The sequence below is a fragment of the Neophocaena asiaeorientalis genome, unplaced genomic scaffold, assembly GCF_003031525.2.
Source record: "Neophocaena asiaeorientalis asiaeorientalis breed wild unplaced genomic scaffold, Neophocaena_asiaeorientalis_V1.1 scaffold45, whole genome shotgun sequence".
NCBI classification, from domain to species: domain Eukaryota; kingdom Metazoa; phylum Chordata; class Mammalia; order Artiodactyla; family Phocoenidae; genus Neophocaena; species Neophocaena asiaeorientalis.
The window spans coordinates 2,373,597-2,393,881 of NW_020174642.1; the positions used below are offsets into that span (position 1 = coordinate 2,373,597).

The 20,285-nt window shown below is 36.1% G+C and overlaps 2 protein-coding genes across 4 annotated transcripts in view; one reads left to right on the plus strand and one right to left on the minus strand.

The window, feature by feature from the left end:
- Nucleotides 1-12,802, plus strand: part of SON (SON DNA and RNA binding protein) — a 30,088-nt gene extending 17,286 nt beyond the window's left edge. Inside the window, exons 7-12 of one of the 3 annotated variants that reach the window (XM_024758173.1) lie at nt 4,544-4,654; nt 5,626-5,742; nt 9,854-10,001; nt 11,672-11,743; nt 11,848-11,963; nt 12,478-12,802. In XM_024758173.1, the coding sequence (XP_024613941.1) occupies nt 4,544-4,654; nt 5,626-5,742; nt 9,854-10,001; nt 11,672-11,743; nt 11,848-11,963; nt 12,478-12,636 (723 nt within the window). In that variant the 3' untranslated portion in view covers nt 12,637-12,802. Of the gene's footprint in view, nt 1-4,543; nt 4,655-5,625; nt 5,743-9,148; nt 9,229-9,853; nt 10,002-11,671; nt 11,744-11,847; nt 11,964-12,424 lie in introns of those variants that run through there. The other 2 variants (XM_024758174.1, XM_024758175.1) reach the window with 2 other exon arrangements.
- Nucleotides 12,803-13,218: 416 nt separating this feature from the next.
- The window catches only part of DONSON (DNA replication fork stabilization factor DONSON), a 10,774-nt gene continuing 3,707 nt past the window's right edge, over nt 13,219-20,285 (minus strand). The window contains 7 exon segments of the mRNA XM_024758179.1: nt 13,219-14,736; nt 15,494-15,706; nt 16,427-16,625; nt 17,227-17,331; nt 17,439-17,520; nt 18,154-18,329; nt 19,766-19,944. Coding sequence (XP_024613947.1) covers nt 14,599-14,736; nt 15,494-15,706; nt 16,427-16,625; nt 17,227-17,331; nt 17,439-17,520; nt 18,154-18,329; nt 19,766-19,944 — 1,092 coding nt within the window. The 3' untranslated portion in view covers nt 13,219-14,598.

Here is a 20,285-nt window from a genome sequence, read left to right on the forward strand (position 1 = left end):
TGAATAGTACTTTTAATTTTTTTTACCTGTTAGTCTTTTTCATTTTAATAAATGTAAACGGAATTTGCGGTTCTTTAGTTTTGAGCATGAAACATTTAGGCAAATATCACAGATTTGATCTCAGCTTTGCTATGATCCTTAATCCCCCCAATTGTTTTGCACATGAGTGCTCTTTGACATAAGTATGAGTGGATAAACGTGGATGGATCAACATAAATCCATATCTTACGGAATATCAACTCATCAGACTGTGTGCCCTACTGCCATAGCATCGTCTTCCTACCCAGAAGCCAACCAGCATCATCCTCAGTAAGGAGTGGCTGCAGAACCTTGATCATATTTGTGTCAATTTGATTTATAAATGAAATCAAAAGTGTTGGAAAACATTTTAAAAATTGTCCTCGGGGGCATTAATTCTTGGTAATAAAGTTAGCAAAGACTTATTGGGTAGAAGATATAAATGTAGTCTCTGACATAAAATTTCCTTGGGTTAACTATTTATATTTATCATAAATGTCCAGAGGTAGCTTGCCATTAAGTCTAGTGATTGTTTACATGTTAGGACAGTTTTTGTCTCTGGCAACTGTGCTTGATTTGTTATTATTGAAGAATATTTCCCTGTCCAGTGGAGCTAAAATTCCCTTATATTTAGAAGCTCTAAATTTTTGAAGTTTAGGAAAGCTGAGTTCTTGTGGTAAGATGAAAATTTTAATTGAAAATAAAACAACTAGGTCCTGGCAGTGCTAGCATGTGTTAAGTACAGCTTTGTTGTTCATTCTTCTCTCCTTAGATTCTCCTAGGTGATTAACATGGAATTTCTTTACCATTTAATGATTTATCTGTTTCTTATTATGATTCATTTGGATTAAATGTACAAGTTAACTAAGAATTGCACTAAGGAATTTTATGTGAAATAATGAAAAGGTTCATAAATCAGTTTTTAAAACCAAGCCACGTAACAACTTGAGGCAGTGTGTATTTAGTGTGGCTTTTGTTTCTGTAGTTTTCATTTTCTACATGAACCTCTTTGTATTTTATTAATTTTAGCTAAATATTTTAAAATCATGTTTTGTATGCAGGTTAGGTGCTTTTTCTTTAATTCTATTTTCTTAAAATTAAAAATTTCCTTTTTTACCATCTTTTGAGATACCTGCAGTTACCCCTGTAGAAAATAATTTGCCTATTACAGGGATTATTTTTTCCTTACCTGAGTGACCACCTTCTAATGTCTTTAGTTCTTTTATATACTTTCATTGACTTTATAGGAAATACTTAAGATAATTGTTCTATTTATATAAACAGTTGGGTTAACAAAGGTGGGGGAGGTAAACTGACGTAGAAGGGTTTTTTAAATGAAGATATAGAAGGTACACAGTTACAACTTAGGCCATGAAATGCATGTTATATGGTGTCAATTATGTTTCATTAGTCCTGACAACTTTTTAGGTTATAGAAGTAGTAATCTGCTGTGTTACTGATGTAGAGGGCTGAAATAACTTGGACAGGTTTTTATTAATGTGAGAAGTGGAATTATAATTCAGGATAGTCTTTTATGTGGATTTCACCTTTTAGAACAAGTCCTAGGGAGAAGGAAATTAAACATTTCCTCCCATTATTACTACACATTACATAGAAAGTCTGTCGTGTATTAGTGGAAATAAATAAGGCTTGATGATAGTTTGATAACAGTATTCTGTACACTTAAAGATAATTTTCCCCCCAGTTTTTAGCATTCTAAAACTTTTAGCATCATTTTGGTACCTTTTACACATTACTGTTTTTGAGCAACAATAAAAAATTAAGACTCTAAAGCCCTGCTACACTGTATAGTTTACTATATACTATATATACACAAATGCTATACAGTCCAATACAGAAGTCATTAAGTGAACCACTGAAAAATCAGTTCTTTAATTGCACTAGACACATTTCAAGTGCTCATTAGCTTTCACTGTAGAAAATTCTGTTGGACAGTGCTGTTCTAAAGGGTAGCTGTGATATTTTATGAGTGTTTTAATACTGATGCATAACATTTGGTGTAGTCTTTGAATATTACTGCTTTGGGGCTTTTTATTGCATATCCTGAGTTACCTTGAAAACCTGGAAATATGCTTTTTGATACAAACTCTTGAGAATCCTTAAGAGATTAAGATAATCCTGATTGATTATACTTTGAGTATATTTTTCCACATTAAAAAGTATGAATATGAAATTAATAGTCAAATTACTATTTGGTAATAAAGTTTTGACATGAACTTACAGCTCACTTGGTAAGCCTGTTGAAGAATAAATGAAGTTGTATTAGGAAAAAACTAGTTGTAATTTTATCTAAAGTAAATTTACATTAAATCCCAATGTTGATATATTAAATAAATACTATTTAAATAAATAAATAAAAATTCCTTTCAGAGTGAGATGTGAATTTAACGTATAATATTACTGAGATTTGAATGAAGTTTCAGCCTGAGGAGGATGATGGGGTATTTAGGTTACCTACTTACTTAATAAAGGTTAAAAGAGAAAAAAGTGTGAAGATATAAAAATGTCTTCAGAAGGAAGAATTCACAGATAGGTATGTTAATTTGCTTTCCAGTTGGGAAGAAGTAATTTTATTTTAGAAAAGTTGGGAGTTTTTGGAGCCATCTTAACTACATTTTTATGGCTAATTTACAGTTGGAAATTGGGGGATCGGAGCTTGGGGTGGTAATGGGTAGGTGCATTTTCCTCAGTATCTCCTCTGTGTTTCGACTTTTTAGAATAAAAACCTATTATTTTATACCTAAATACCCTAACACTTAGATTTGTAGATGGGTATGAAACCCAAAGTAATTCTGGCAAGGTTAAAGAACAGTACTTGAGATATATTTAGTGGGCTTTCAAAAATTACTTCGATGATCTTAACATCTAAGGCCAAAGGAATGTACATTTTGACCTAAGATATCTGGGATCCCACTTAAAGTCCCAGCAGGTGATCACAATTGTAATAGAAGTGAAAAGTGAACCTACTAAGTTTTCTAGTGTTTCAATCTGGCTTTGCTTATATAGCCCCAGAAATATTCTCATTAGTGTGGATAATTTACTAAGTTGACTAAGAAATTAGGACCTTTCATAAATGAGATTATGTAAGCAGTCTAATAAACAGTAACAGAATGAATTCAGTTTAATTCTGCTTTCATTTTAAGAAGGCAAATATATAGAAATCTGTACTTTCTGGTACCTTGTGGAAGAAAAATTGAGTTTTGCTAAAGGAATCTTATTAGGTGATTCAGCAAGATAACTAAGAATGATGGAGTGATTAAGGGGTTCTGAAGATAGGGAAAAGGAAGATTAGTAATCTTTATGCATGAGGTATAATTATTCTCTCAAAGTCATACACCCTTCTCAACTATATAGGTCTTATTTTTAAAAGAAGTATTTCATACTCAACTACACAGTCAAATTACAGGTAACCTTAGTTTAGCTTTTTAAAAAACCCTTTGTTATTTTACTGACTTCCTTGTATTTGTCACATCCATGCAGTACTTACTAGTCATTCTTTGTAAATGAATTTAGGAATACTTCATGTCAGATAAGCGTTTTCCAAAAATGAATTTTCTTGGGTGAAATACTAGAAAATATTAATGGGTTAAGTAGTGTTAGAAGAAAAACAAGTATTAAGAATTGGTGAGTTGACACACATCAATCAACCTAACCTCTTAATGTTAGAACCAAAAACATCAAATTTTTTTTTCTCTGGTTGAGCCCTCCACAAATTTGGCAAATAACGGTATTTGCTCTAAAGATTATCCTTACAAATTTCTTGGACATTATGATACTTCCTGAAAAGTTAAGTTCCATCTGCTTAGCTTAAGCTTTTTACAAGTAGAATATGAGCTTTGAAAAGGAGGACCTAAGACATTTCAAACGTATTTTAAGTGTTTCAATTAATTATGTACCCCACAGAAGTATTTTAACTTCCACCATAAATGTACATAAACTGAAAACAAAAGATCCACTTACTTATATAGTAAATATATTCTTTGAAGAAACCGAGTTCCTAAGACCAAACTATATGAACAACTGCAAGTAGGTGAAAACGTGCAGACAGACGAGTGAAGGAACGATCACTGATGTGATAGTGGTTTTCTGCTTATTTAAGAACCTTGCTTATTGCTTTTGAGGGTTATGCTGAGAAGTAGGGTAAAATGAAAAATGCTAATGAGTACAAAATTAATTGTTAAAAAATTCGCATTTATTATAAATGACTGTTTTGTTAGTGAAGGCCAGAGATTAAGTTCTTCGTGGAACTTTCTATGATTGTAATTTGATGTAGTAGAAAGAAGTCGGATTTTAGGTTGAGTTCAACTGCTGCCTGATACTTTGTAACTTACCTTAAACAATCCTTGTCTGTCTTTCAAGGTTAGTTTCTTCTCCCTACTTTACAAAATTTTAATCTATAAAACTTATTTTGTTTTTGACATGAAGCAACTAAAGATATGAGCATTTTTCAGAATTTAGGGGGTCTGTTGTTATTTGAGATAATTATCTGTATTTTCTTTCTTAGCCTGTGGACATCTCTACAGCAATGAGTGAGCGGGCACTTGCTCAGAAAAGACTCAGCGAGAACGCATTTGACCTTGAAGCTATGAGCATGTTAAATCGTGCTCAGGAACGGGTATGTAGCAGTTTTAATATCTACATGATCATTTATCTAGCAAGCTCACTTAAAGTGATTTGGGGCTTGATCATTCAGTATATGTTGTGTACTGTGGGGCAGGAGCTGTTTCTTGAGAGAATAAAGATAGAAAAAATTATCTGCCCTCATAGAATTTATAATCTAATGTATAAAAATAGCTAAGTGCCCATAATAGCCCTTTGAGGTGTATTGAGTTTCCACTTTCCATCTGAGAAGACAGGTAAAGAGTGGTTAAATGAGGCCCAAGGTCACAAAACTAGTTAAGTAGGGAACTGGGATCCAAACCCAGACAGTCTGAATCCAGAGTCTGTGCTTTTTTAACAGTGGACAGCGGCTCCATAGGCTGCTTTTCTATGGGGAAGCAGTAAGTACATGTTCAGAGAGAAAATACATTGACTGACAATACCGGGTGTTCAGTAAATATACTTTGAGTGAATGACAGCTAATTCTTCAGTTATCACAGTGTTTGAACAATTTCCTATGTTTATTATTCTCTAACTATGTATCTTGAATTTATTCTCGATTTGTAACACTTCAAAGAAAGTAATTAAAAATTGAGGTTGTCAGATTAGCATGCGTTTATGAGATATGTAAGCAGGAGGGCAAGGATCCTTTGCCATATGAGTGATTTTCTATATTCTTCATGTATCCGTGTGATACTTTGAAGAATGAGTGTGAGCTGTGCTTTTTAGTTGTTAGAGATATATCTCAGATTTTATCAGTGGGATCCACTGAGCAGTTACTGAATTGCTGCTTTGGAATGTTTAGGAAAACAGTTTTAAAGATGTACAAATTCAGTATATTGTTTTTGAAAAGTTGAATATTTAAGTTTGTTATTAAGCCTTTTCGGGAACTAAGTAAACCATTTCATTTAGGGAATTAAATTAATACCAGTAGCACTTTAACTAGAGAAGTAATTTTACTTAATTGAGGCCTCTTCTTTTCTTCAGATTGATGCCTGGGCTCAGCTGAACTCTATTCCTGGCCAGTTCACAGGAAGTACGGGAGTACAGGTTCTGACACAAGAACAGTTGGCCAATACTGGTGCCCAGGCCTGGATTAAAAAGGTACACAGCACATGCACATACAAAAGTGTCCACGTACGAAGTTAAAATTTTTAAGAAAATGTTCTATTAAAAGTGCAGAAAGAGGCCAGTGAATCTAACCAATTTCATGGTAAATTTGCTATGTGTATATATATCCTCCAGGATGGACACTGAAGATGGATCGATTGATGAGACAATGGCTAATGTATAAATATGGCTCAAGAGCCGCTTAATTTATATCCTGCTGCTCCTGGGTTTTGTGGGGGTGGTTTTTTAAACTGTGTTTTGAATGCTAACAGTGTATCTCAGGTGCTGTTCAGAATATTCCACAGTTCCTGTTGGACAACCAATCTAATGATTTCAAAGCAGTGGTTCTCAGATTTTTTTCTCATCATGGGATACTTTATTACAGGTTTATTTTTGGTGCACTGCCCCCAAGAGCCTTCTGCCACCTGATTTTCCGTTCCTCTATTCCTGTGCCCTTCTTCCCCTCTTCCTTAGTGCCTGCGCCCTCCTGTAAGCTCCCTTGGCCCCTAGTCCTCATTCCTGTTGTGATCTCCAGCCCCAGGTCCCCATGGTTGTCAGCTGTTGGTTACAGCACGTGGTTGGGAGGCCCCAGTGTTAGTGCTGCATGTGGTGATCTTGCCAGGGGTCTGGAAAGCTGGGGGAGGATGGCTGAAGTGTTGGGTGGGCAGTGCTGAAGGGTGGGGAATCGGGTGGGACGGGGATGGCGAATACTATCTGTGGACCACCATTTAGGCCCTGGTGGCCTCTGGTGATCCACAGGTTCAATTTGAGAACCGCTGATCTCGTGAAAAAACAGGATATGTAAGACCTAAATTCAAGGGAGAGGACGGACGCCTCGTGCTGTGAAGATGTAGGTGCTCCTGGTTTCAGATTCCTCCTGCAGTGAGACGTGTGCACTCCACCTACGGCTGCCTCATTGTTGGGGGAGTCTTAGGTGGTTACAGAGGGCTTTCTGAAGAAAATGTATTCTGGTGAAGGGAGTGGCTTGGTTGGATGGGTGATGGGGAAATTTGTTTCAGGAGTACTGGCAGCATAGCAGTGCTGAAACTGGGAGGCTGTGTGGTCTAATGGATTGGGAAGGTTTCTTTATCCTGCTGTACTCCTGACTCCTTTTGTGATTGTGGCAAGTAATTACTTGGAATTTCAGTCTGCAAGTGCCTTCTTCCTGCCTCGCAGGGTGGTGATCAGTAATAGGATGGGTACCTATAGAAAACTGCTGAGTGCCAGTGAGTGAGCTGAATTTCTGAAAAGTCATATTTTTTGTTGCTTTGGACCTTTTAATCTCAACTTTTTTTTCAATTTTGATAGCATTATCTCTGGTGATCTTATTAACAAGTTAATGTAAAGCATATCCTTACTTTGCCTGCCTCCCTTTTTGGGGGAGGGGGGAATAGTTGCACCAATATGTATATAGTGAGTACACAATCAAGTTGGTTAAAAAAATTACAACTTAGTTTACTAGGGGTTGATGTTGGAAAAAAGATGAAAATCTAGCAAAATATTTTTAAGCTTGAATTAGTTTTGGACTAATTATATTACAGTATTTAAGATACCAAAGTGATTCATGTAGTACTTGAAAAATGGCTTTCACCTCATTGGGAATAATTATAAATGTACATCTATTTCTTTAACAATTTTAGTTCTTTAATACTATTTAATGTTGAAGTTGAGTACTCCATATTTCAGAAAGTTAGACTTGAAGTTTATGTGGGTGTTTAGCATATAATAATTAAATAGTCATGTACATTACTAGGTAGAAACTTCAGAATGTGATTCCATTGCAAAGTTGGTCTTCATTTGTGCAGTGAAGTTCAGATCCATACATAATGCTACAGACTTCTAAACGTCATCGCTTTAACATAACTCTTACAAAATGATTAAATTGGTTCCCTGTAAACTTTCCCTTAATTTTTTTTGATTTCCAGTCTTGTAGACAGTTGGCACATTTTAAATAATTTACATCATTTAAAATGTAGACATAAGTCATTTTTGATAAGTTATCACAAGAGAAAGATGTGTTCATTCATGAGACCAAATTTTTAAATAATTATAGAAGAAAGCAGTGTTTTCAGTTCCATTTGTATGTTACTGAACAATATATGCTGCTAATATCAGTTAAGGCCAGGAACATTTTATTTATAAAAATGAGCAAAAACATGGAAAAAGTCATTAGGCAGCTAGAAATCTAACATTCATCTTCACTGTCAAGTATCACAAACTGTCTACTTGTTTCATTTAGAAAACTTTTTCAGAATGTTCATTTGGTGTTTTCTTGCCTTGCTGTAGGCCAGCACCCTCTTTTAATGTTAAAGAGTACATGGAATGCCAACATTCTCCATATTCTTTTTTAATTTGCTGCAGTATATTCTTAGATGAAAAAGTATGAGACTTTATTATTAGTAAAAAAAAATTTAAATGGTTGTTGATTTGAAAGAAGCTTTATTTTCTGGAATGAAATGATTTGGACATGACCTGATGAATATTGTTTACTTTTGTAGTCTCATTAATTAGCTTTTTGTTGAACTGTATACACACTGGTGTAAAGATTTGAAGATATTAGAGAATGGAAACAAAATCGGAAACCTGCGTTATTGGGGATTTGTATTATACTCTGCACAGTTGCCCTTTTTTTTAGGAGTGTTTCCTGGAAAAGAGGGGCGGATGAACCTGGAAGTAAGTAAAAGTAATTTTAGGTGTGTAGCAACAAGGCAGTTGGTATCCAAGCATCAGCTAACTTTTCTCTGTCCACCAACACTGCATGGCCTGCACCAAGTAAGGAACTGAACCAGGGGTATGTTTTTACCTCCACAGCTGCCTCCTTCCATCAGAGTACCATGTTGAACTTAATGTCTAGTCACACTTCATTGGCATGTTTTCTCCCCAGCAGATAATTAAAAAGCTGGGAAAAAATAACAGTACACAGTTTTACTATGGTGTAAAACCAAGATTTAAAAATTCAGTATTAACTTATCAGTAGAGGAGATTAATGTATACTATTTCTAGAGCTACCAAAATTTTTGACTGCCTCTGTTGATAAGTTAATGACTTTTGCTTACATTTGCTAGAGAATGTAAATCTAGAATGTTTAATAACAAGGGGAAATATAACATGATTTGGAGATGTATGTTATAAATTTTTAAAAAATGGACATAAAGATCAACAGAAGAATTCAGTGGTTTGTTACATGTACGTGGATGCCCTTTAAAAAGAGGCATCACATAGTTCTTAACGTGTGAAAATAACTGTTGACCGTGCTAATGTACATAGTTGTGCATCTTACGACATTAAGTGGTTTGCTGCTTTGATGGAAATTATGGTTCAGTGGGTTGGATACAAGAGAGATGACTGTTCACAGAATAACCTGTGAACTTTCACCCCTCTGTATGGAAACTTGTTTCAGGGCCAAATCCTTGTAGCTGTCTTCTTGCCCCGGTCAGTGCCAGCCCTACTATTCACAACACTGCTGCTACCGAGGCCTAGGTATGTAAACGTTTAAGGAGTTTTTTAAAAGTCTTTTTAACATCGAGTTAGGTTTTAAAAGAATTCAAAATTCAGTTTGGTATAATTACAGGGTATTTTATGTGTTATCTTTTTGCTTCATAGGGATTTTCTAAGTAAAAAATTTATACTTGATTTATGGTAGAATGGGGGGAAAAAACTTTGGATGATAACAGTATGCTTCTTCAGTGTCCAGACTATTTCTAAATGATTTCTAGGCTTTATTCATTAACTAGGTACACCTGGGACAATTAATATTATTGACTGTTTTAACATTGCCTTCTTTTTATTTTGCAAGCTAAGAAGAGATACCAGTGAACCTAAATAGTGGACGAAAACAGGAGTGTTCTAATTTTTTTTTTGGAGGGGGGCACAAGGGCCACCGTTTTAAAACTGCCATTTGACTTTGAAAATACTGTTACGTTTATGTGAAAATAATTAGATCATACACACTACAGTATGTATATAAGTATAGAAGCATTTAATTGCTGTAACTATAACAGATCTAGAAGTAAAATAAGCTTTCTTTCTTTAAAAAGTTGCACTGAGTTTGTAGTCAAATTCTAACTATAAAATGGGGATATTTTACCTTTCTTTCTTTGGATAGGATCAGTTCTTAAGAGCAGCCCCAGTAACTGGAGGAATGGGAGCCGTTTTGATGAGAAAAATGGGCTGGAAAGAAGGAGAAGGATTAGGAAAAAACAAAGAAGGAAATAAGGAACCTATCCTGGTTGATTTTAAGACAGATCGAAAAGGTAAGTTTTTTTAGAATGTTTATTATACCTCCTCTAACATTTAGGATTTCATTACTATCATAAATTCTTCTGATGTCAGTGATCCTGAACTGGAGGCACTTCTTACAGTATATATAGCTTTTTGTTAGGAAAAAAATGTTTAACCCATTTTCAGAAGCTTTATATATAGATGGAGACACTAATTTGAGCGTAAAAGGCAACAACCTTTGTTATGTGCCATATATGATTAAGTTTTTAATTAGATTTCATGTTTAGATAGAATTTCCATTTTGTTTTCTCTTGACAAGGAACATGTGCTTGTTTTTGTTTCTAGGATTTATTTTTTCTTTCAAAGATATTTATCCCACATATTCTCATTTTCCTATTAGAGAGTTCTGTTTAGTCTTCACTTTCTAAACCCCTTTTGCACATCCCTTTTTTCAAGCTCAGTAATTGAGTTCTGTTGGGTTGGGACTGGAGAGTAGACCCACTGCTGACAGCAGTGTTACCTCTTCACATTGCATTTCTTCCCTTGGAATAATGTCTATTGTAGAATCACATGGGGCTGCCAGCTAAATGTGATTTCAATAGCTTGTTTAAACCTGATTTTTAAAAACTGGAAAATTTAAAACTAATTTATTTTCCTTATCTTTGTAATCAGAAAGTTAAGTTGAAGTTAATGCAGTTAAATTACTGTCCTAATGAATTTGGAAACCAACTAGCTCTGACTAAATTATGTATTTTAAAAAATGTTTTGCATCAGAATTTCTACATTGTCATCTACCAAGAGTAATATGTTGCCATTTTATTCCAAATTGGAGAGAATTTATTCTAATAGTGATACTCGGAAATAGGCTGGAAATAACACAATCATCCAATAATGCAGCATTATTGCAAACTTTAAATTAGAAAACGACATGGTACTTACTGTCACATTGACATTATACTGCTTATACTAGTTGCATAGATTGTGTGTGTCATAAAAGGTGGTTTATGAGAAGACAACATCTGTGGGTGCATTGCATAATTCCAGGGAATAGTCCCTTTGGAATTGTGCAGTGTGGCCTGGGTTTGAGAAAGCATAGTGGCAGAATTGGCAAAGAACTGGTTGAAAAATTCCCCCTAGGATTTAAATGATTTTAGTTAGGAATGTAGCTAAATAAACCCCTTTTGGAAAGTGAGGCTGAGGCTGTTGGTCTTTTGAGTACATCTCACGTTTGAAGTCAGAAAGGGCTTGTTGGCTGGAAAAAGAAATGGACCCATTTATCCACGAGAGCCTTTCTCACTTTTTTTTGGCCTAAAATCCTCGACTTCTGAGGAACATACTTAAACTGAGCATCATTTTTCAAGGGATGAGAAACCTTTAGAAATCATTTGCAAAGAGCCACTACTTTTTAAACTTAGGAAGAAACAGATCTGGAGTTGTTGATAATTATAGCAATTTATGTATTAACTTCTCTGAAAATTTTAATTTTGTACAATTTCCAGTACTAAGATAAATGAAGACAATGTATAGATTTATGTATTGAAACAACAAAATAGAAGTCAAGATCAAGGGTAGTGGGTGGGTGTTGACTTCTATTTGAGGGCCGGGATTGAGGTTCAGTTTCCTATAGAGGGAGTAGTTGTTTCGCTATATTGTAATTTTAAACGCTTTGAAATTTATTCAGTGATCATTGTTTTTTTTTAAGGTCTTGTTGCAGTAGGAGAAAGAGCACAAAAGAGGTCTGGAAACTTCTCTGCCGCAATGAAAGATCTGTCAGGTGAGAGTAGTTTTGAATTTCTTCTTGTTCCACCTTCCCCTTGAATTCAAATTTGTTGCCTCAGATGTGGAGATAATTATAACTGGTTATTTTTTTCTCTGCAGGCAAACATCCTGTGTCTGCCTTGATGGAAATCTGTAATAAGAGAAGGTGGCAACCACCTGAATTTCTCTTGGTCCATGATAGTGGCCCTGATCATCGCAAACATTTTCTCTTTAGGGTAAATATGAATTTCTGCATTAATTGTATACATTTGTTAATTTGATAACTTGATGTTAGAGGGTGAGGGATAAGCATTACATGACCACAGGATTAATGTATTGTTTGTGGGTTGGGAGTGTGTATATGTGTATATGCTTTAATGTGACCTGTTAATATCCTATTATTTTTTAAATGTTGGCGGGAAAAATGTGGGCAAAATCTGGTGAACAATTTGTTGACCTTTCCTAGTGGAATGTGGGGAACTAATTGTTTTTATCAGGCTTCCCTCCCGCCGTGCCCCCCAAAAAAAAGTCCCTTTTCCCAAATGATTTGCTTCTTTTAGGGTTGAGAGTTATTTGACTTACATGGTATGGGTTTTATATTTTTGTAAATTATCTTTCTAGCATTTAGTGAAAAAATTACAAAGCTAATAGATATTAAAGTTTGATGCTGTTCTTATTGTATGTTTTTCTTGAATAGGTATTGAGAAATGGAAGCCCTTACCAGCCCAATTGTATGTTTTTCTTGAATAGGTATTGATAAATGGAAGCGCTTACCAGCCCAGCTTTGCCAGCCCTAATAAGAAGCATGCTAAAGCCACAGCAGCTACTGTGGTTCTTCAAGCAATGGGCCTTGTACCAAAGGACCTCATGGCTAATGCCACTTGCTTCAGGAGTGCCTCACGTAGATAGATTGAGGTTTTATATTAATCATTTCAGATAATTTTACTCTGCATCAAAATGTATTTCCTCTTTAATGTTGTAAATATTTGGCAATTTAAGACATTGTGTAAAAAGCAATCTGTACAAACATCTCCAGGCTTTGATTTTTGTACCATGGAAATTGTATTTAACCATACAAGGTTTTGGTATGTTTATATTGTTTACCTTAGTGATGTATTTGTTTAAGTGGCTAACATCCAAACGATTGTTTGAAGGCATCCGTAATCTTCAGTGTGGAATGTTAAATAACGCTTTTATACTGTATTTTGTACTATGATGTCAACTCCCCTTACTTATGGCTAGGCTGCTGTAACACTTGCCTGTAGTCAGTGAAGGGCTGTGCACCTTGTACTAGTTCACAATGGGTTCTGCTGGACAGATACTGGGCCAGTGTTATTGAGGTAATCAAGCAAGATCTGTTCCACAGGGCTAACGCCACTGTATCCCCTTTAAATTTTGTAGAGGTTATAAAAAAAAGAAAGTGGTATGTTGTGTGATGGTCAGCACTAAGTCCTGCGTTTCTGTCAAAAGCCACTTGGGCCATGAATGAGAAGGGAGTTAAAATGAAGTCTGACTAGAATTTTACTGCAGAGGCCAAGTACATTTAGTATGGCATTGAGTTGTGATATAGTTTTACTTTGATGTGCATTTTGAATTTCAGCTACACCTAGATAGACGTAAAATGATAATTAAAATGCTGTAACCAACTTATCTAATAAAATCGGCACCCAGCCACTATTTTGTTGACTATGAGAAAGTTTAAGTTTATGTTAATTTTTAGGGTCTGATAGAATATTTCATGTGTATTACAGTGGTATTCATATGCTATGTCTCTAAACTTTATTTTCAAAAGCTTAAGGCCCAAATATAAACTTCTCTGGAATAAATGTGGTGGTTTATTTTCTGGATTACAAAGTGAACACATACTTCTTCACTACTGTTACTTCTTTACCCAATGCTTTTGATTTCTAAGCACTTTTATTTAAGAAAATTTGAATTATATATATATATATATATATACACACACATACACAAATACCTACAAGAACATATTAAATACTACTTTGTCATGACAGCTGAGCATACTTTACAACTCTTAACCCTATTCTATATGGAATACAAAATACCCTTATCTGAGTTAACATGCATTAAAACAAGTAATATGTATTGAGAATAGAGGAATTGTAAACAGGCAGGAAAACAACTAAGGTGGAAGCGTCAACAATCAGCTCAGTAGATACTGTCTACATTTGTTTTCTACCTTTGTAACTAGAACTTGCTAATAATCCTAAGGAAATTGTTAAAGATAGTTTTGCCCTGATGCTGTTAGTCACAATGGCATGAGATAATTGATACTAAGCCTCAACTTCCATTTGCAAGGAAACGCTCAGTTTTCTACCCAATTTATAATTAGGTTAATGGATCTAGAATTTTCATTCAAGGTTTTTGAAGTTTTTTTTTTTTGCGGTACGCGGGCCTCTCACTGTTGTGGCCTCTCCCGTTGCGGAGCACAGGCTCCGGACGGGCAGGCTCAGCGGCCACGGCCCACGGGTCCAGCCGCTCCGCGGCATGTGGGATCCTCCCGGACCAGGGCACGAACCCGTGTCCCCTGCATCGGCAGGTGGACTCTCAACCACTGCGCCACCAAGGAAGCCCGGTTTTTGAAGTTTTTAAAAAGTTTATCTTCATATCTGAATATTTAATCAAAAGAGTAAAAACAAATGTTGATTTTGAAACCTTAATCCTATTTACTGCTTAGTGCATGTAATAAAAGTATTGTAAAGGTTAATGTTTGTAAACATTTGAGTATTTTTAAAGCTATATTCCTTTAAACTTCCAAAGTGAACTTTAAAGCCAAAGATACAAGTATCTTGAATTTCCTTGCTAGAAGGCTTTTTTCCTCAAAGATTCCGTTTAGGCTTACTTTGGTGTTCAGGATCTCCAATTATAAATGTAGTCACTCATTGCCACATGCCGTAAAGATGATTTCCCCAGTATCGGTGTTTGACTAAGGTGGTCCAGAGTTTTAGGGTGCAATCCACAGTTGGCAAGCTCCTCACGAACAGCCTCCTGTGGAAATTTGTATGCAAGTCAGTAAAAGCACTGTCAGAGTCCTTGAACACTGATGAGTTTTTAAAATTACCATGGGCTCTGACAAATAGATGCCTTACTCAGTAAGGGCAAATTCATTGTTACCATTATCAATAGAAGCTCATCCTAAGAATTTCTGCATAATGACAGCACCCAAAAATAATAATTTTGGTTATTTTTATAAGTCTGGCAAACGGATAAAAATAGTTTTAAAGGTCTCATTACCTCTAAGTAAAAAGCTATATGTCCAAAATTAAAAGCAGCTATGTTGTAAAGCAGCCACTTCAATTTTATTAAAGTGTGGATACAGATCTAGAAACTGCTGGATCACATGAAACAAGCAGCTCATTCCTCCCCGAATCTAAGAAAAAGTTCTATAGAAAAAAAGGCCTATGTGGCTAAATAAACACCCATAATTATTTATTTACCCCCGCCCCCACAGTTAGCAAGCAGGCACTGTTAGGTTCTGGATCTGAGAGGACAATGAAAACTTGCCGTTTGTTTGGGAAGTCCTTTAGTCAGTGTTGAATGCAACAGCCTGAATTCATAAAATTTACCTCACACACAAAAAAACTTTATAGTCATTATCCCTTCCCTCTTAGAAATTGTAATTGACAATATTAAGCAGTACAGTTTAATAACCTGAAACACCAGTTTGGCTCATCATAAATGACTGACTTCATCCATTTAGTTTGAGAAAACTGCAACTAAATGTGTTTACCAGCTGTCTACTTACCTTATCCAGTACTTTATCCTTTGGTGGGCAGATATTAAATACAGCAGTTGGCTCATGTGTATACAGTCCTGCAGAAAATGACCCACTCTGTGAAGATCTGAGTAGCATAGTCATTGAATGTAGAGAATGAGGCATGACAGGACCTGTAATCTCCAAACTAAATTGATCTCTGTATCCAGAAGGAGCTTGTGTCTTCACGTTTACACTTCGCGCCTTCAAAAATAATTTAAAGAAAATTATGGTCATCTCTCAAGCTTTTGTCCCTAACTAAAAATGTGATCAATAATTTCTCATTTGGGTATTCCTCTCTTTAACAGTTAAGGAACAAAAGTAGTTCATAAGACATCAAAAGAATGTTACATGAGTAAAAAATGTTCAGTAATTCTGTTTCCAGCATCCTCTCCTCCAAATTATGAGGCTGTCAATTTAAGTATTCTAGAGAATGTAACTTTAATATGGTATCCTTTCTGATTAATGCACTTTCAATGCATAATATTAGGAAAATAAAAATTAGATTCTGTTGCTATTACCTTCAGCATATGTAACACACATGAAAATTACATGTGTAATTCTTCAACAGTATGGATATATAGTTATTCTTTTCACTTATCCATGATCCAGTTTTTGAGACCACCTATAATTTAACATAACATTCTTGGCTCTATTCTTTCACTGGTTATGAAAGACAAACTTTAAGAAAGCAACTTTTCCTTATGGCAATAATTCAAATAGAACTTTTCATATAATTCCTTTGATAATAACTTTGTATCAAGGAATTTTTTTACTGGGAGGAAAGAAAAAATATGCACCATGTAAAAATGTCAGGAGTTACTAAAATACCAAGAATTTATCCTATCAAAAAAAGGAAAAGTATGTCTTTAAAGCTAGGTTATGAGGATCAGTGTAGAATTTCTTTTTTTTTTTTTTTATTACCTTAAGCATTTGCATTGTGGCGCCTCGGAAAGCTATAGGTGATAAGAGGGTTGGTGGAAGTCCTGCCTGGGGACCTGAGGTAGCAATTAAACTCTTACAGTTGATCAAAAAATTTAGCAATGTAAAGGTATTCGTTCCCTTCACCAACACAACAGACTCGGGTCTGTGATCCATTTGTACTTCATGTATCTCTTTACGCCTGGACATGACAATCAAGGAAACTGCAAATGCAAATCCCATACCAAAAGGAACAGCAGTTATCTTAATCCTGAATCACCTGGAACCCTCTTCCCCCACTCCAAACTGGAAATGCTCTTGCTAATCCTCTTCACTGCAATTATAAGGCATCTGAATGATCAAAATGATTTTTTTGACCATCTGAATTAGCTAGAAATTGATACCTAACAAAAACTGATTTCTTCTCTAGTCAAAAATATGTTCCAGTTCCCTCACAAACTTAACCAAAATAGAATATTTTCACTTAAAAAAGTTTAATAATTGTTCATGGCTTTTTGGTACTTAGGGGTTTTTTAATGTCATGATGGAGTATCAGTTTTAATATCTTAAAGATAGTTTAAGATTATAGTTAAATAAAACTGTCAGTCAGTATTACATTGCTCAAGGGAATTCCCCGGCAGTCCAGTGGTTAGGAATCTGCGCTTCCACTTCAGGGGGCAACTGGTCGGGGAACTAAGATCCCGCATGCTATGTGGCACGGCCAAAAAAAAAAAAAAAAAAAATTACATTGCTAACTTAATTCAATGAAAATAAATTCTAGTTAACAGCAACTGAAAGGATACAGCTTGATAGAAAGTACATCTGGTTTTTTAATTTTATCTTGCACACCCATCTCTTCCAGCCAGGAAAAACTTTCTTCTTCATCCTCATCGCTGACTGCTTGCTCCCTAGGAAACTGCGATAGTTAGTCAGGGTTCCCATTTCCTAAAGCTATTTCCTCTACACTGAATCCATAAGTCACCAAATGAGGTAAAAGGTTATTTTAATCACATACTCCCCATGTTCCAAGCTTGTTCCAGACTCTTTCCTCTTCTCATGGCCACTTTCTTTTATTAAAGGCAAAGAAAATTCAATACCTACATGAGAAAAGAAAAATATAACTATGTTTTCTTTAATATAATCTGAAGGAATTAAACAGGCATGCCTGATTTGTAGAGAGTATATTTGAAAATGAGTTTTTACTCCTGATGTATTAAAGCAGTACTTTTCATGCTTTCTTGACGGCAGCTCACAACACACATATCTCCTTGAAACAAATGGTTCAGGACAATACACAGTCTCACTACATGCGGTACTCTTTCATCAAGTATATACTACTCTATTTCATTTTTTTATAAGGTGCTGAGTGAGTCCACTGAATAGATTTCATGACCCACTAATGAGCTGACCCTCTTTAAAGATCATGTTATCAAAAGGGGGTAGATAATTTGTACTATAAAAGAATTTCTATAGGAGTATATTCAGATTGGGACATTCCAGCTTGATATATGTTTAGAGATCAGAGAAGGGAACACAACTTAAAGCTATGTATAATGGACAGCTTAATTAAACGCTGGAAAAAAAATCAAAAAATGAATAAAATAATTCTTAAAACAATTAGATAAAACTGGTAGAAGATAATTCAACTGCTAAAAGACAGTTCAAATTTTAGCTTTTAAGGAGTGTTTACTATATAGTGTGGTATTCTCACTTTAAACCTATAGTTTTACCTTCGTTTTTCATAGCTTCTCTTATACCTCTAGTTGTAGGAGACATGAGAGCCGTGATTACATCATCTGCTAATCCCGCTGCACGGAACAGGATAGTAAACTGATAGGTACAAACGTAGAAATAGGGGCAAAGTTTTGTCTTCAGCAGATTATACAGAGAAGTAAAGCTCACACACCTATGAAGAAAAACATTTTTCTTTAGGCATTGTTAAAACTAACTCAACATCTAAAATTTTTTTTGTATAATTTAATTTGATACTCACCTGATTTAAAACACAAATATTACAGATAATGGTCTGAATTTTTGCCATGACATAGAACTTGGCTTTTTAAAGGACTGAAATTGGTCACAGGACTCACTGATGACTTCTAAATACTTTAACGAACAGTGTTTACCATTTAAACACTAGCCATTTTTTCTTTAAACAAAACTTAATTGATAAGTGGTTGCTGACTTTTGTTTTTTAAATAAATTTATTTTATTTTATTTATTTTTGGCTCTGTTGGGTCTTTGTTGCTGCGCACGGGCTTTTCTCTGGTTGCAGCAAGTGGGGGGCTACTCTTTGTTGCGGTGCGTGGGCTTCTCATTGCAGTGGCTTCTCTTGTTGCGGAGCACGGGGGCTCTAGGTGTGCGGGCTTTGGTAGCTGCGGCACACGGGCTTCAGTAGTTGCGGCCCGCCGGCTTAGTTGCTCCGCGGCAATGTGGGATTGTCCCGGACCAGGGCTCGAACCCGTGTCCCCTGCATTGGCAGGCGGGTTCTTAACCACCTTGCTCCCAGGGAAGCCCTGGTTGCTGACTTTTTTAAAGCTTTTTTTTTTTTTTTTGCGGTATGCAGGCCTCTCACTGTTGTGGCCTCTCCCGTTGCGGAGCACAGGCTCCGGACGCGCAGGCTCAGCGGCCATGGCTCACGGGCCCAGCTGCTCCGCGGCATGTGGGATCTTCCCGGACCGGGGCACAAACCCGTGTCCCCTGCATCGGCAGGCGGACTCTCAACCACTGCACCCCCAGGGAAGCCCTGGTTGCTGACTTTTAATAAGTAGCTTCCACTGATGAGAAGGGAAGCAGCTACTGGCAAAAAGTATAATAACGTTAAAGAATTAGGTCTCTATATATTTATCAAACACTTATATATATATTCCACAACTACGTGAAGAGTGAACAAGAGCTGGGAATTCCCTCCCCATCTGGTGGTCAGTACTCTGCGCTTCCACTGCAGGGAGCATGGGTTCGACCCCTTTGGTCAGGGAACTAAGATCCCACAAGCCGTGCAGTGTGGCCAAACAAAAAATTAAAATTAAAAAAAAGAGTGAATAAGAGCTAAAAAAAGCAAACAATTAACATTTTTTTTCTTTTTGGCTGTACCATGCAGCATGTGAGATCTTAGTTCCCTGACCAGGATTGAACCTGGGCCACAGCAGTGAAAGCACCAAGTCCCAACCACTGGACTGCCAGGGAATTCCCCAAAAGTAAACAATTTAAATGTTAGTTATTACAGTTTAAATAATTCAGAAGGACACAGAAATCCATCTACTACTGCTCATCTCCACATCATAAATAAAATAAGGAGAAAATACTGCTAAAATGGGTTGCACAAATTTTTACTAATCTTACCAGTCACTCATTAAAATGTGTTGCAGGGTTTCATCATTTGACCAAGGGTTTGCCTTTCCAGCCATTTTTCTGTCAGCTCCAATACGAGGGAACAATGGTAGCCACGACAAGGCAGGGTGGAGCCAATAGATAAGGCTCTGCTGGAAGGCACAACGGAGCTCAGTGGAGAGTTTGGGATCCTAAAATACAAAGATGATATTGGACAGTTCTTGCCCCAGTAGAAATAAAGAATTTAATTAAAAAGACACTGAATATACCAAACACTTATTCTCAGGATCTTTACTGCTTCCTGTAAGAAAGTGTTAATAACTGTTACAGGGGCTAAAATGTAGTTTATTATTGTTTGGGAAAACCTTCCTTCCCAGCCATTACAGTCTGTTAAACCACATACCAGAAGGGATGCTTAGACGCAGATGGGAATATTCGCCTGTCTCTACCATCCTCGAGAACAGTGACTATCACTCTTTATCACCAGGGCGGGTGGTGGTGGTGGTGGGAGGGGGTGGCGGCGGCGGCGGGG